Source organism: Epinephelus lanceolatus, chromosome 15 (genome assembly GCF_041903045.1).
Source record: "Epinephelus lanceolatus isolate andai-2023 chromosome 15, ASM4190304v1, whole genome shotgun sequence".
In the NCBI taxonomy this organism is placed as follows: Eukaryota; Metazoa; Chordata; class Actinopteri; order Perciformes; family Serranidae; genus Epinephelus; species Epinephelus lanceolatus.
In genome coordinates, this window is record NC_135748.1 from 30,885,378 (window position 1) to 30,902,383 (window position 17,006).

Consider the following 17,006-nt stretch of genomic DNA (forward strand, 5'->3'; position numbering starts at 1 on the left):
AGTACTAATTGATGCTTTAATGTACTCTGGCACCTTATATGTGAATCAGTTTATTTTCACTGTGAATTAGAAAATGGTCAGCGGGCCACCCAGCACCCAACAGTGGGCCAGATTTGTCCCGCTGGCCCTAAGTTGAGTATCACTGCCTCAACAGGACAGTGATGAAAATGCAAGGAGCTGCATTATTGGGGATGTAATGTTTCAGGTACCAGTAAGTACCAACCAGGAAGCCCGGTTTGAGTGATAGATGGAAGAGTTTGGAGGTCAATCAGTTTATGATAAAAATCTTTTACGTTACGTAAAATAATTTAATTTAATTTAATAATTTATTTTGCCAGTGCAGGGCCTCAGTAAATTATGTTAGTCATGTTGTGTTTAGGCAAAAGTTGGGCCAGATTAAACTGTTTTGCAGGATGATTTTGAACTATTTTTATTGGCCTTAAGGTGGAACTTCCAGTCTCATCAAACCAAATTTCTGACCTTAACATTTTGAGAGAAAGCAGTGTTAGCGTGCAGATTGATCTTATAATAAGTCAGCGGCAAGGGACTGCTTCATATATTAATATACTCATGGGCTGATTTTACACTCTTACCCATAAAGCTCATCCACAGATTATGTTACGACATCATTTTGAGGTTAAGACATGTTGTAAAGTTTTAGCAGAGTCATGAACAGGGTTGAGTTGTATCCATATGGAAGGAAACACCAGGCTCATTTTAGCTAGCTATGTGATGAATTACTGTGGTCATCAGCTGAGTCGTGTCCGGGAGAGAGAAAGTAATCTGAAAATAACTTTGAGCAGGAGTCCTGTAGCAGTCTGTAAGTCAGATTTCATGGAGTGCTGATTGGATCTGTAACTCGTTCTGCTCTGCCTCCCCCCCTCTTCCTCACTGTGGTCCCTCCTGTCTCCACTCAGCCAATCAAATATGCCGTCACCGCCGGGCTTATGACCCACACCAGTTGCTATAGCAACGCCGGCCTGCCTCCTAGAGAACATGTCATGCATGTTAAGTGGTTCTCAGATGCTCGCTCGTTGTCTCTCTGTCTTGTGCTCTCTCTTAAGTACACACACACACACACACACACACACACACAAAGGATAAAGTGACTCCGCAGACCAGAGGTAGTTAACACAAGTGTTTGTTTTACTGCCTCTGCCGCAGCTGGTGGTGGAATCAGATATTTACTTACATAAAAATAGGAATACAACAGTGTAAAAATACTCTGTTACAAGTCAGAGTCCATCATTCTGAATATAACTCAAAGAAAAGTACAAAAGTATTACAGGGTTCAACATTAATCAAGACAATTTTAAGTGCCCCTATACAAACTGTTGTATTTTGTTAGCAGTCAACAACACAGAGTAGAGTTAATTGTCATGAAAAATCAACCTGTTTTATCCACCTTGCTCTCTAACTTCTGGCAAACTGCGCAAGACATAGTTGAAGTTTCGCCCACATCCTCTAACGCCACCCAACTAAACTCCTGTTTCCAGGATAACTGAAATGCTTGCTTGCACTTTAGCTCATAAACTTTGTCTTCGCCAGCTGCCACTTTCTGTTGAGCACCCGATCAGTACTGCACATGTGCATGTCTGAACAGTGATAGGAAGGAGGCGAGATGACTCAATCCTTAGCTGCTTCCATAACCAGCTTCCTAAAAAGTTGTGTATTCGATGACTTTTTTACCACTTTACTGATCGGGCAACTGAGACGCTAGGTTCTAGCCCAATGTTGCATTTTACTTTCTCTCAATCCTTACTGTTGAGCACTGTATTAGAATTAAAATATACTCAAGCACCAAAAGTAAAAGTACTCATTATGTCGAATGGCCTATTTCCTATTAATTTACTGGATTATAATTATTGATTTATTTATGTTTTGTTCTCAGAACATGTTTTTATTGTCTGTACCGAGGGCACGTACAGAGTTTGGCATATATGTGGAATCCTCTGCAGGAGGACTTACACTTGCACTTATCGGATCCTCTCGGTCGTTTCAAAGCACTGTTGCAGGATATTTGTACACAATCTTCTATATGTCAATGTCACAGTGTGTCTTAGCTGGTCTTTGTGATCATGTGTAGTTCCCTTTTTGCGTTTTTATGGCTCATTTATAGTATATATTAACATACTTTCTGGCTTTTCTTGGTAGTTACCTTATTTTGTGTTTGTATATGCTTGTTTTAGAGCTTTATTCTGTATTTTTGCTCTGTGTTGTCAGTGTGTAACTTATATTGCTGCCTGTCTTGGCCAGGAAACTCTTGAAAAATAATTTAAATCTCAAGGTTTTCTGGTTAGAGAAATAAAATAAGTGTGTTTATCACATAATGTTGCTGCTGGTGCAGGTGGAGCTTATTTGAAGTACTTTATATAGGCTATTGCTGGGTAGTTTCATCTATAATAATATATTTTATAATTTATTAGTTGATTTATATTTCATATTATTAATCTGAATCACCAAAGTAACTAGTAACTAAAGCTGTCAGATAAATGTTGTGGAGTATATAGTACAGTATTTGCTTATGAGATGTAGAAGAGTAGACATATGAAGTAGTATAACAAGGAAATACTCAAGTAAGTACAAGTACCTTTAAACTGAGTAAATGTACTTAGTTACATTCTGCCAGTGAAAGCAGCACTTTTCACTACCTGACTCTCTGTGTGTCTGTGTAAGCATGAGTGGCTACAGTTACATGCTAAATATATTATCACTAAATTAATTTCATACAACTTCAAGAATAAAGTGCTTCATAAAGGTTCATAAAATCAGAATAAAGTTTTTACTGTTCTTTAACATCTCAGAAAATACAGTCTACTGCCTTTCCTTGTTTTGCACACAGTTTTTCAGCCAACCTAAAACCTGTAAAAGTCTCCAGTATGAAATTTGGATCCCCTGGTGTTCAGTTTTTGGGCTATATTTTCAGAGAAGCTCACCAACACCTCTGTGTCAAAGCAAAACAACCTGTACGCTGCATTATTTGCTCCAAACAGAGAAGTCCTTATTACAGTTTATATGGTTATTAGCACCTAATGTTCCCTATAAACTGGATGTAATTTCTGTTGGCCTGCTCCCTCTGTTTGAAGTGGCTGCTTGAAGTTTTATTACTGGGCTGCAATTTGTTTTATTTATTCAGGAATTATTGGGTTCAGCCTGGGTGAAGTTTGTGAATAGTTTTAATAGCAATGAAGCCTCCCTGGTTGTGTTTGTGAGATGAAATGTACAGACACAAACACAGGCCGTCACACCACCACCTGGAATGTCAGAGCAAATGTTTTGAAATGCTTGAAATAGAGAAGCTGCCCTCCAACCAGCTACCAGCCGAGCAACTGTCTACACTGCGGGTGCCAGAATTAAACTCCTCTGCTGGCTGGGTGGCTGGTGTTTGTGGTTATAAGTAAGTGTGTAAGTGTTGAGTTTTATTTAACATGAAAAGTAAACTTCTTACCTGTCTTCATTCTTTCATGCTGTATCTGAACACATTGAGGATATCCATGCTGTGCCATGCATCGGGCAACTGTGATCAGAGCCCACTATGCAGGTGCTGCACAAGTGGTTTCAATATGACAGGATGCATTGATAAAACGTGCGACTTACCTAATGATACTGCAGTTTGTGGGAACCGGCAGACTTACCTGCAACTCTTCAGCTAACCAGCTCACTTCTTTTTTTTTTTTACCTTTTCTCCCCTGCAATATTTAAACTGGTCCACACAGTAAATGAAAGTGCTGAAAATGCACATACACATAGTGTTGAATCAGAAAATGTGAGGTAACCTCCATTTATCAGACTGAAGTGAGCTAGAGCTGAAGTTGTCCTTCAGTTTACTGTTTTTTCTTTGCTTTATTTAAAGCAAAATGCCCATAAAATCCAGTTTCTGGCTACTAGCATGTAAATATTTGCTTGTTTTCTTAGTCTGTTGTGACAGTAAGTGATTACATTTATCTTTGGGCTCCCACACAGCCGCACAGCAACAGCCATAAGAATCTTCTTTATAGAAACATGCCTACACTCAGCACCAGACACTTTGTGCAGAAGACAGCTAATTATTCATCCTGTGGATGGCATATCCATTGCATATCCTTTTATGTATTCTGTTTCCACTGTGTGTGTTCTATTTACACCGTACTGGTTATTACATTGGTTTTACATAACTTTTTTTGTTATTGGTCATGATCTCTGCCTTGTTTTTGTGCCCCCACCCTAGTATTTGTTGTTGTTTTATCCAAGTATCAATAGTTTCAATTTAAGCACTTTCCTCATTCGATTATTGGTAAAAATTTACGACTGTTTAATGGATTAATCATTATTTCACAAAAACATAAAAACTTTGCTCATACCAAACGATAACAAATCAGTTTTCTCTTCATTAAACACTCACAGCAACATATTGCATATATTCGGACAGCATTGCATCGATTAAGTTTCACACGTTCAATCAATTCTTAATTACAGATTAATCCATTAATCCATCGTCAGTTAATCGTCATCATCACCAGTATGCAAAGTCATGACATTCTTGGAAAAGTCATGAAATTAGAAAAACTGGAAAGGGTTTGGCATTAACAGAATATTTGGGGAAAGTTTTGAATATATATCATTTTGTCTGTGTCTAGGTTTTGTCTTAAAATCCCAAAATATGACCAAAGAAACCGCGAAAAATGTTCCACGTATTACTAATTTAAAATCTAGCCCTGTGATGAGTGACGGATGAAATGTCACCAATATCATGTTACACATAGACTAGTGTGGCACCATGTCATTGCCAAGGCCGCAGTGTCACAGACGCTCAAATAGGGTTGCAAAACAATTATAAGATATGTCTGCAAGTCAAATTTGTTGTCAAAATTTTAGTATCTGTATGTGTTGGTCTGGTCTATTAGCATATGCGGCTAGTTGGCGGCAGGGATGTCTAACTGTACGTTCAAACTAGGAGCTTTCGAAGAGGCAAAGTCTCCCGTGGAAGCCCAAGAAGCACGACTGTCAAAAATATTTGTGGCAGCTTTGGTCGCTCTAGTCGCTCATCACGTGAATCATTGAACGTACGATCGTGCTTGTCAATTTAAAGGAGCCGCAAAGCAGACTACTGGCTTGAAAGCCGCGTAGTTGCTGCTTGCTGTTGTCCAGTCAAAAAACTCATATTTGGCCTACAGTAAGTTATGTTTGTATGCTACGTCACAACATTAGCCTGCAATTCTCTCCTCTATTACTAACATTACACACTTTAAAACTTACCAGACCAACCAACTACCTCCGCGACATGGTCCCAAGCCTCACTCTTTTTAATTTGGTCTCTGTAACCGAACAGCGACACATTATAAAGGACTGAGTGGGCGCAAACGCAAGTAGTAAACTTCTCGATATCCATTGTCAGAACAAGTGTGCTGTAGGAACCAAAGTTACATGGCTTGTTCTCTGGGACCCGCTTCATCAAAGCATGTCAGCATTTCCGATTGGTTGCCGCCAGACCACATCAGAGCTCATTACCGTGAAGTTAGACGAGTTTTAACTACCCTACGGACCGGCTCCGGTCACTTTGGCCGCTCAAGACGCGCAGCTGACAACCAGGTCGCCCAAGTCGCCAGGCTCTCATTGAAAATGAATGACTTGCGCTGTTTTGGAAGCTCTGGTCACTGTTGGTGTGAACGTACAGTAACAAGCGAGTAGAGATTGTGATTGCCTCGGAAGTGCATGTTTAGTAATGTATTGCTGTATTGCTATAGCTAGCTAGGCCTACCCTTTTTAACCTTCTTAAATAAAGTATTGAAAAAGGGGGCCAAATAATTTGGGCAAGTTATGGAAAAGTGTAAAAAATTCACAGGCAAAAATGTTTGGAAACCCTGTTGATACATAAGTTGACTGACTTTTTCTCTCTAGCTGATGTGACCACATGTTGATCAGTTAACAGGGACAACACAGCTCAGTTTAAGGCGGTCACAGTCTGTGCTCCTCTGCAGAACCATATCATTGGTCAGGTCAGAGCTGTTGCAAAATGAGTGAACTGAGTGAAAAGGAAATGGGCTTCACATGCATAATTCATTATTGTGCTCGGGCAGTTACTGTTGTTATTTTAAGACTGGGATTTATTTATTAGGAGAGTTTGTTTTCATTCTCGCTGTTACAGTAAGTGGCGTTAAATCGAGAAAGGGCAAGAGAGGTGCAAAGTGAATGCAGCTGGCAGCTTCTATCCTGTCTCCAAAATTGAGGAACAGTTCAGGAGACTCACTGCAAATTATTCATAGCCTCCTGTTGAGGCTGCTACAATCTGTGCGTGTGTGTGTGTTTGTGAGGGTGTGTGGAAGCCAGAGACAGTGTGAGTGTGTCGAGAAAATGAGAAAAGCCGATGTACGTCAAGGATTATTTAGTTGTCGGTCGATAACGGGTCAGGCAGGCTCCCAGCTTTCACACACACACACACACACACACACACACACACACACACACACACACACACACATTTCCTCTTCCTCTGAGAAACAAACGTGACACAAGAGTTGACTCAAATGAAGTTGGCTCCTGTGCCTTCGGAGAACGATCTGACGATGAAAGGGATGCACAGGCATGTTGAAGTGGAAAAATAAGAGCAAGCAGCTGAGATAAAACAGACTGGAGTACAGAGGGATGATGGTGGAGGGTTAGCAGGTGGGACAGAGGTGAAATAACATAATAAGAGAGTCAGTTTTGTGCTCTGTCAGTCATCGAGTTACTTTCCAATATATGCTTATTATTAATTAGTTATTAAGTAGTGCTGATTACACGTCGCAAGTGTCTCAAGCAACTGGAGGAGCAGTATCACTCCACTGTGCATATGGTGTCTTGCTTTCTCCATCTTGATTATTTGCAGCTGCAGCTGGCTCTCTTAGTGATGTCAAGTGTTTTTGCGGGATTAATCCGCAAATTAAAATCACTCAAGACGATTAGACGAGATTAAATGAGGTGATTATTCATTAACAGCAGCATCTCTGGTCTCTGTCCTGCCAGTTGCAGACAGTTTTACAGGCATTCACATCCCACTTCTGCACATTTTGTCAGAGTGTTTGACAGGAATCTGTTCAGACCCTCAGGCGTTACGTAGGTGTCCCTGTCTCCATGTCGTTTACCTTCACTGTGGAGGTTTTGGTTTGTGTGTTTGTTCAGATCACATCCCCGCATCCCAATTCAAACTCCTCAGTTTGTTAGTGCTGTATCTGCGCCCCTAGCCTTGGTGGGTGGACTTGGTAGAGTACAGAACAGCGAGGATGACAGAAACGAGTCTCTCTTAGGATACCTACTGTGGGTACTGTTCAACAAGTTCCTCCAGGACAACTGTTACATGATTTCTCCTGAGCACGAGTGTGATTTTTGTGTGCACGTGTCTGTTATGTGAATTAATGGGCTTACAGTCAGTTAACTTCAGCATTTTGATTCCTAAAAAGATGAATGATTGTTTTACTTTCTTTAAGATTTTTGATCATAAATCAGGTTCCATTTTTAAGGGGACACACTACAGCTGAAGGGGGGAAACTTTCAACTAATAGATATCCCCATTAAACTTCCCCAGTTGGTTAGTTACATGAAGACACTGGTTCCCAACTGGTCCAGCCACGGGGTCCAGATTTGTCCTCAGTCATTAGTTCAAGGTTCACACAGCTTAATATATACAGAGTCGTACTTGCGTTTGGCCATGTTGTCGAGCTAGTTTGCTGGCTCTGTCTAGTACCTGTCTGTCATTCACTCACTCTACAGCAGGAAACAGCACTTCAAAATAAAAGCTCTGTGCCAGAAATTTATTGTACTTAAAAATAAATTATGTTTTTTTACAAACTTGACACATTTGTGAGTCACTTGCGGACCTGCGCCCAACTTTTGGACAGTGACCCACCACTTGGTGCAAATATGCAAAGGAGACATTATCTAATATGTGCTAATATTCATACATTTCCATTGGATTTCTGTTTTTGTCACTCCATATGCTGTGTTCCATTTACCCCAAAAGTCAGATGTCAGAGCTGGGAATGACGTCACACTTGTGGTGATCATGCTCCAGTACAAATAGTCAGAAAACCAAGAAGTGCTAATACACAGAAGGCTAAATACAGCTTTCACTAATGTTAATATCTGGAGCAGCCATATTGGATTTTAAGGTCAGGTCAGAAGTCTGACTTCAGGGGACAGTCCAGTTGAGATTTCCAACTGGGAACTCGGAAATATCAACTTTCCAGTGCAAACGGAATGCACCAGTAAATCAGAAAACATCTCACCAGCAGTTTTTGTCTTGTTTTTCTGAATAAAATGTTCTATAAATCAGGCTATGAATGATATATATGAACAAATCCCTCTTTAAAAAGCCTCAGAATATAGTTAGGAGTAACTAGTAGTAAGGAGTAGGAAAGTTTGGTGTTTGTAAGTGCATACTTCTTTTTTTTTTTGCATACATTTCCAGGACAGAGTTCTGAACTAAAATGAAAGCCTCAATAATGTGTATTTTGGACATTTTCTTCCACTACTCTGAAAGATGAATCTTTATGGAAGCTAAAAAGCCCAAAATCTTAAAAGTAACCAAAGCATGACACCCAGGGTGTCTCCCCTTAAAAGTATCTGACAGTCTCAAATCCATATAAATCTATAAGGAGAGGATAAAAGCTTAGCACACAGCATGTAAAAGATTAGCACTGCCCTACTGTGTTAATCTCTTTAGTCACCTATTTAACTGTGTGTTGATTTAACTTCCTCCTCCTTCCTACATGTGACATCTCAAAAATCAAGGAGTTCATATTCCTTTGATTCTACTGGTCTGATGTTAAGTTTTACTTTATCTCTCCCCTAATGTCAAGCACAATTCTTTTCTGCCCAACCACGTGGCAGCATCTAACTTATGTTTTGCACTGTCACTCAGGGCGTTTTAATATTAGGTACGACTGATTCATACTATGCCCAGGTACGATTGCCCCTCCTCAACTACCCTGCATCTCAGCTTTCACATTAGCAATATTGTACCGTACCCCAGTATGTTTGCGTCATCGTCTACGTGACATTTTTGTTGTGCTACAGAGTAGAAAAGGTGCCACAGATGGATACTGCTGCCCGGGGGACAGTCATTAACGTTGACCGATGGAGCAGCAAGGCAAAACTCTGCTCCTGGCCAGAGGAGGAGTCGCTGCTGTCGGGCGTGGAGATCTTGGCCTCCTGCTGCCACCTTCGACTGGAGGTTGAAGGCGGCAGCGAAGCCAGATCTGGTTCTGTCTTTCTGTCTGTGGCAGGCTGTGCTGCCATCTCATACAGAAGCATCAGTATGAAATTGAAAATTTCAAACTCCATGTAGTCGCGCTAAATAGCAGTCCACTTCCTATTTTGGCACAGTTGATGTCCACACCTGATGTGCACCGTACCAGAGCACAAATAAAGCGTACTCAAGACATCTTTCCAGGGAGACTTGGGCACGGATTGCTGTGCCGTTCCTGGGTACAGTACATAGTGTTCACACTTGTCAAACAAACTGGACATTGGGGTCAAGTGTACTCAGATCTGGACCGGATCTAGGAGTTTATTTACCCGGATGTGAGCTGTTGCACGTTACACTCCCTCTGCCATTTTATTAAATATCCTTCTACTGCTGACACACAGGTCTTGCGTGCAGAACATCTTCAAGTTACATATAAAAATGTTTCAAAAGTAAGTGGATTTGTCGTCTGTATTCATCTGGCATCATGCATTTTTTCTGCCCTGTCAATCCAAGTTATCAAATGCTGCTCCACACACACCCGGGGTTATTTCCCTCACCATTTATATGTGCAGCCACATCAGCAGTATCAGGCCTCTATATCCTTTTGTAGGTTTGATGTCTGTGCTGCAGGAATATCAAGTGTCAGAATCGATCAGAAGCTCATGTGCATGCAAGCAGGTCAGATCCCAGCCATTAATTAACACCCCTCTGCCTCTGTGGGCTTGGCCTATATAAGTTTGATCTTGGACGCATGAAGGGCAACTTCTGATTTTATTAAATATTATCCCAACCAGCTGAACACCGCACAGGATTACTTACTTTGAAAAGAGACCCTGTGGTTGTGACGACTGAAATCCTGTGTTCACCCGGAGTCTCTTTCTCACAGTCTTGTTCAGATGACAGCCAGGCTGTGTGAAAACACCGAGCCAGACATTGATGTGTGTGTATGTGCGAGATGTGTGTATGTGTGTGTAGTTCATTATGGTGAAACAGGGGGCTCTCCTGCCCATGCTATTCCTCAGTACAAACACTGAGTGGAAGATTGTATTTAAATACACACTCTCTTAGCCTGCCCCCTACTGTTGCCCAGACCTACTTTCAAACACACACGTATACACTCACACACACTCTGGGGAAAATACACCCTTAAATCACGCTGTAGGTGGACAGAACTGGACTGGGACTGAGCTGTGAGTTATGTGGGCGCTGGGTGATTTTTCCAAACCCACTTTTCACAGTTAAAACTCAATTAAGCAGTTTGGAGATAGTCTTTGGCCAGAGGACTTTGTGGAGCATACTGCCTCTTGTGGTTGAGAGCGATATTGCTCCTCCTCTGCTCCTTGCTCTCATTAGCATATGAACAGGTCAGTAACTACAGTTGTAATTAACTTAGCTGCCAGTCTTGTGTCTGAGAGTTTAACCTCTCGTTTAGCTCTGACTGGAAGACATTTTGGGATTGTTTCAGTGAGTTTGCAGCATTTGTGGCACCTGGGAATTCTCACAATTCTGGAGAGGATTTCAGAAGATCATATTTCTCTCCAGTCTTTGTCCAACAAATATTATATTCCACTTTATTATCAGAGTGCATAAGGTCAAAGCACCTTTCTGCCTTTTATATATTACTTTTAAAAAGTTTAAAATGTTGTATTGTCACACTTTGAGCTGATCTTACTCTTCATTTAATAAAGGAAGCCTTCTTAGTTTATATACAATGATAAAATTCTAACAATTTTCACGTGTGTTCCTAAAATTGTTCAACAACAACACTTGTGCGGACAAGTCCTCACAACACACTCCACAATATTTTGCTGTTGTAGTTCTCAAAGTGGCCAGTTGGTGTCCTCCTCTCCCCGTTTTCACCTCCACAGCCTGAGTGAAAGATTGAGCTGTCTCTCCCTCCCTCTGCTTTCATTGACATTTTGCAAATGTGACACTTTGGACACTGAGCCGTTAAGTGCCATATAAACTGTTCTGTATTCACTAATGTTAGAAACCATGTAGAGCAGGTATATGTCACAGTTTTAAGCAAGATATCATCAGTAAAGCACTTCAGTAACTTCCCTTTGTTATCTAAATTAGGGTTCTGTTATATGCACATGCTCAGGTATAGCTGCACCTGTATTATTTATGGTTGCTGCTGGTTTGAAATGTGTATTTTTATAATCATTTTCTCTATTTTCTTTTGTGTTTTCCCCCCAGGGGCTGGGGAGAGTTAAGTGCCAGCAAGTTGAGTGCAGTACGTCCTGGAGCCTCTCCTCCCTGCCCTTCCAGAGCTTCCCCCCCCCCCCCCCCAACCGAGCCGCGGCCTTGTGCCTCCATCTTTGGACCCGAAACACACTCAGTCCTGAAGACACTCACAAACAAGAGTTACACACCTCACCGCCAGCCCCGCTAACCAGGATGATCACCTCGGAGCTCCCTGTCTTACAGTGAGTGTAAAAACACAACTGAGAGAAAAAGAAAATTGCATATATTAACAGTACAGTAGAACAAACTTAAAAAAATAAGATTCATTTTGGAGCTGAACATTTGCTCTGCGGGTGAATAAAAGCTCTCCAGTGCACGGCAGTCTCATGTTTTTGTGTTGTGCTCTCTCAGGGACTCGTCCAATGAGTCTGGGGCGACAGAAGCAGTGGGCTTGAGTATGAGCATGAGTGAGATGGAGGATCCAGAGGTGAAAGGCAAGAAGAAGAGAGGGAGGCCTGGAAAACAAGCCCCGGTAGGAGTCTGTGTCAGTGGAGTGTGTGTAAGGAGAAAGGAAATGAGTGAGAAAAGCCTCATTAACAATCAGAGTGTGTGTGTGAAGACGTGTGTTGGAAGAGATGTGGATCTAAAGCATTTATAACCCCTAGTGTATGCATGACTTTGTGTGTAACTTGATTATGTATATTTTATGTTTCTCTCTGAGTTCTTCCCTGTATTCATGACATCTTTGTCCTCGCAGGCGACCAATAAGAAGCCTCGGAAGTCGCCGACGGACAAGGCTATGGGCGTAGCAAGAGGGCGAGGGAAAGCCAACGGTGTGGCTCAACATAATGGAGATGGCGGGGACCCTGTCACTCTGTTTGAGGTGGTCAAGCTGGGCAAGAGTGCCATGCAGGTTGGGGAATGTAGTTCTTGTAACATATTTGCATTATTAAATTAAAGATATTTAGTTGTCTCTGCTGATATCTCACACAGTGCTGTCTTTTAAAAAAATCTCTATTGCACCTATAATTTAATTTAAAACTCTGTTTGAGCTCATGTCGGTCCCCTTTACTGTGGTTTGAAATATGTTCTCTATCCTATGCAACAGGTTAGACTTTGTAAAATAAGTTTTACAGTGGAGGAGGAAAAATGTAAAATCTCACTGTTGTTATTGTGTGTGTACAGTCCGTGGTGGACGAGTGGATCGAGTCGTACAAACAGGACAGAGACTTGGCGCTGCTGGACCTCATCAATTTTTTCATCCAGTGCTCAGGCTGCAAAGGTGAGACAAGTGAAACTACTGCATCTAGTGTAACTTCTACAGTCGTTTACTGAAATCGGTCGTCCTGTATATACAGGTGTCAAACTACTGAGACAACAAATCTGATTTAAATTGTGTCATTGTTGTTGTGTAACCAGGCACTGTGAGGATTGAGATGTTCAGGAACATGCAGAACGCAGAGATCATCCGCAAGATGACCGAAGAGTTTGATGAGGTAACTGTCTGCTTCAGTCAGAGTTCATTAATTGACGTCCAAGTGAAAATTTGTTCATGTAATTTATTTCAAGGATGTATTGTCGTATTAATTGTAATTATCATTTTTGCATTATTTAGGATCACTTTGCAGCAGCAGTTCACACGCTCATCTTTAGTTATATACTAATATACTGATAATAAAAATGAAAATGGGGTATTTTTCATTTGAGATAAATAAATGATAATAATAATCAACAATTTCCAGAAATGTAAACAAAAGAAGGAAGTTAAGGGGAAATGCATTTTCCACTTCTCCCAGATTTCCTCAGATTTAATTTAGCTGAGGTGTCTGGCTTTTCCAACAGCTACACTCATTTTTCAAATAAGTATTTTGTTTGAACATTTTTAGATGTTGAGTGTAGAAGCCCAGATATAATTTCATCTCAGTTAAAAGTAATTTTTGTCCCGCATATACCCTCTTATTCAGCATACATTTTACACCAAAGGCATTTACTGTTGGACAGACCCAACACAAGTGGTGGTATCACTGTATTCATCAGCCTTTCTGCAGAAGCTGTGTGCACAGTGTGTGTGCTCTTATAGCAGGAATAGACCTCCACAGGATAATGAAGGCTTCAGATGGATTTGATGTTTTATCCTGTGTCTCTATAGATGGCTCTAAACAGTTTCTTTTTATATTAAATGTACATTTCAAAGTCTGAACAGGAAGTACAGAAATAAGTGCAATGTGAGTTAAATCACACAGTTAAAGATCAAAATCACTTTCATTTTTTACTTTGTCTTCTACCAGCTTTTCACCACATGACACTTTATGACAGATCCAAGAATAAACGAACAGCAATATTTGTACAAATAAAGGGGTTCATGTCTCCTTCAGTGGTAACTAATGTGTGCTTAACTCAGAGTCAGGTACAAAATTATGTTTAAATAAAGTGGTGGATTTGGGCAGGGGTAAAAATGAACTAAATGTGGATGGCCCTGGCTCGCTGCTTAGCCTGATTCGACAGCAGCAGATTGACAAAATATGCAGAGGACGTTTGACAAAACATCTCTCCAGAGCTGAGGATGCAGATGACTGATAGCAATGAGGCAGTTACTTTGGATAAGTGGATGGATGATTGCCTCAGATCTGTCTCACTTTGCATCACATCAACAAGAAGTGAGAGCTGCCTGAGTGAGTGCTTTGCACATCTGAGTGGGACAGTACAGGTGTAAGAGCAAAACAGTGTGTGAAATCACGGGGCTGGTCACGGGACTAGTGTATTAATGGGTTGGGGTGGGTCCGGATTTGACTTGGAGATAATTAAGGGTAACAGGTTGGTTCTGCTACTGAGCTTTACAGGTGTGAGTTTGTAAAATTGGATCTCCACAGAACTCTATCTTGACCTGTACCAGGTGGTGGGGACAAACAGTAACAACGATCCTGCATAGTATACCTTTAAAGGCTAGAGTTGAAGAGAGGGACAATATTTCTTTAAAGCATCTCTGACACTGAAGCGATAAAGTGATGAAATGATGGGATATTCGGTCACTGTCAATACCTTGTTCCACAGAAACACCTGGGCATGACGAATGGTTCCCAGCACAGCGTCTTAACCCAGAGATCATTTTGATAAACACTAATCAAGTCTCTGTGATCACTGTGTCTCTGTAAACAGGACAGCGGGGATTATCCTCTCACCATGCCAGGGCCCATGTGGAAGAAGTTCCGCTACAACTTCTGCGAGTTTATCAGCGTCTTGATCCGCCAGTGTCAGTACAGCATCATCTACGACGAGTACATGATGGACACGGTGATCTCGCTCCTCACCGGGCTGTCGGACTCTCAAGTGCGAGCCTTCAGACACACCTCCACATTAGCAGGTAACGACACCGGCTTTATGAGGACCCCTACAATTCTTATCTTTACAAGACAGCAGTATTTAAATGAGTTACACGCCTCCTTATTGTCCGGCAGTAAATGATAACACCACATATGTGTTTTTTTAGTAGTGCTATATCTTACAAGTGGCAGTTAATGACAAGAAATGAAGGTCCAAATTGTCTATAAAGATGACGATGCAGTTAAAAACAAGTAAGGTTAACTGTAGAAATGGCACCCAACACTAGATAAATAGATTTAAGGAAACATATTTAGTGTACGATAAGATAACAGTTTCACTCTTACATCATCGTGCTTTTGATTTACTGTATTTGCATCTGACTGTGCTCATGTTTGGTTGTTTACTTATTTCTGAGCCTTATGTGTGCATTTTTGTGTCTGCCTAGCGATGAAGCTGATGACAGCGCTGGTGAATGTGGCGTTGAATCTGAGCATTCACCAGGACAACACCCAGAGACAGTACGAGGCAGAGAGGAACAAGATCGCCGGCAAACGAGCCAATGAGAAGCTGGAACTGCTGCTACAGAAGAGGAAGGAGGTTAGCTGGAATCTAAAGCTTTTTATGTATAGTTTTAATGCATAGAGATTGATTAATTTTTTTTGCTCATATGTGATTCAGATCTATATTTTTCATAACAGTGTGAAAAGCATAAATCATGTGGATATTATTTTTTAATTCTGTTTGAGGCCACTTTTTTATTTTTTTATTTTGTTTTTATTGGCAACTACATGATTTATGAAAAGAAATAAAAGTGCTTCGAGAAAATAAATAATTAAGAAAGCCAAGAAACAAACAAGCAGATAAACAAAAGCATACACAGATTAATAAAAACAAAACAAAAAAAACAGCCATCTCTATTTAGTTGAAGGACATCACGATTGTTTTACTGTCCAGACGTCCCACTTTGACTAATAAGGTCCCAAATAAAGTGAAAATAAATAAAGCAACTGATTAAATGGAATAACAGTGTAATGTGAAAATTCACACTTCTCGTTGTAACTCGTTATTTTGTTCACAAACATAGGAAAACACAATAAAATGTCTAAATGAGAATTTATTTCCCCATTGGCCATATTTCACAAGCATTAAATGCTGGTTCCAAAAATAAGGCCACTTTCACATGTGATCCTAAATCAGATACAGGTCTGATTTAGGTCCAAAACTGAGTGGCTTGCTGTGAGTCTTGTGGAGAGGCGCTGACAGATGTAGTTAATAGTGACATGCTGAAATTTTGGATGAAATCTGTTCCAGTGGAGCCCACCACTCCTGACTCCACTCTGTGAAAGAATTAGGAACCATTGCTCCACAAAAAAACACAAATAAAATTTTGGCTCTCTATCTCCTCCTCCCTGTTGTCAAAAATCAGATCTGAGCAATAAATCGAATTGAGCACTAAAGCAATTAGGAACAAACAGCTGTCATCACAGTTTAGTCTGCTGCAGTACGGAGTTATATATCAAAATGTTATTAAGTATGTCCTGTCCACAGAGGGTCTTGCCTAAAACTCTCTGTTTTGTCTTTGCAGCTTCAAGAAAACCAAGATGAAATAGAGAATATGATGAACTCCATCTTCAAGGGAATCTTTGTGCATCGCTACAGGTACATCTTGTGTTTGTTAATATGATTATTGCTATTTGAAATATGGTTGTAGTGATGCTTAACAGCTACTGTCAGCCCTGATGATAATGGGGGCCACAGACATTAATCAGACAAGACTAATTTTTGTTAAATGTGTTTCCCAGCTTTGTGTGTCACATAAATAACAATAATGCTGGTGGTGACTGTACTCTTTATTTTCTAGGGATGCAATTGCTGAAATCCGAGCCATCTGCATTGAGGAGATCGGGGTGTGGATGAAGATGTACAGCGACGCTTTTCTTAATGATAGTTACCTGAAATATGTTGGTTGGACACTACATGATAGGGTAAGCACAAACTCATAAAACCACCTGACTGTTTAGTTGTTGTTTTCTCACTTTTCTTCAACACTTGGTTCATATATTGTTGCACCACGTCTGAGTTGATTCAGTACGTCTGATGTTTACACAGAGACAGAATGGTAGACCTTAAGCCCACCAGGATCTGCTTTTAACTCTCTCTCCCTCTGGTTTTCAGCAAGGAGAGGTGCGTCTCAAGTGCCTGAAGGCTCTGCAGAACCTGTACACAAACCGAGAACTGTTCCCCAAGTTAGAGCTGTTCACCAACCGCTTCAAGGTAACACCTGCAGGAGTGAAAA

At 40.8% G+C, this 17,006-nt stretch overlaps 1 protein-coding gene across 1 annotated transcript in view; it reads left to right on the forward strand.

Moving 5' to 3' along the window:
* The window catches only part of stag1a (STAG1 cohesin complex component a), a 64,318-nt gene that overhangs the window by 34,748 nt on the left and 12,564 nt on the right, over positions 1 to 17,006 (forward strand). Inside the window, exons 2-11 of the mRNA XM_033613397.2 lie at positions 11,402 to 11,631; positions 11,801 to 11,921; positions 12,147 to 12,302; positions 12,575 to 12,671; positions 12,809 to 12,885; positions 14,546 to 14,750; positions 15,156 to 15,307; positions 16,296 to 16,369; positions 16,572 to 16,695; positions 16,886 to 16,984. Of these exons, the coding sequence (XP_033469288.1) occupies positions 11,603 to 11,631; positions 11,801 to 11,921; positions 12,147 to 12,302; positions 12,575 to 12,671; positions 12,809 to 12,885; positions 14,546 to 14,750; positions 15,156 to 15,307; positions 16,296 to 16,369; positions 16,572 to 16,695; positions 16,886 to 16,984 (1,134 nt within the window). The 5' untranslated portion in view covers positions 11,402 to 11,602. The remainder of the gene's footprint in view (positions 1 to 11,401; positions 11,632 to 11,800; positions 11,922 to 12,146; positions 12,303 to 12,574; positions 12,672 to 12,808; positions 12,886 to 14,545; positions 14,751 to 15,155; positions 15,308 to 16,295; positions 16,370 to 16,571; positions 16,696 to 16,885; positions 16,985 to 17,006) is intronic.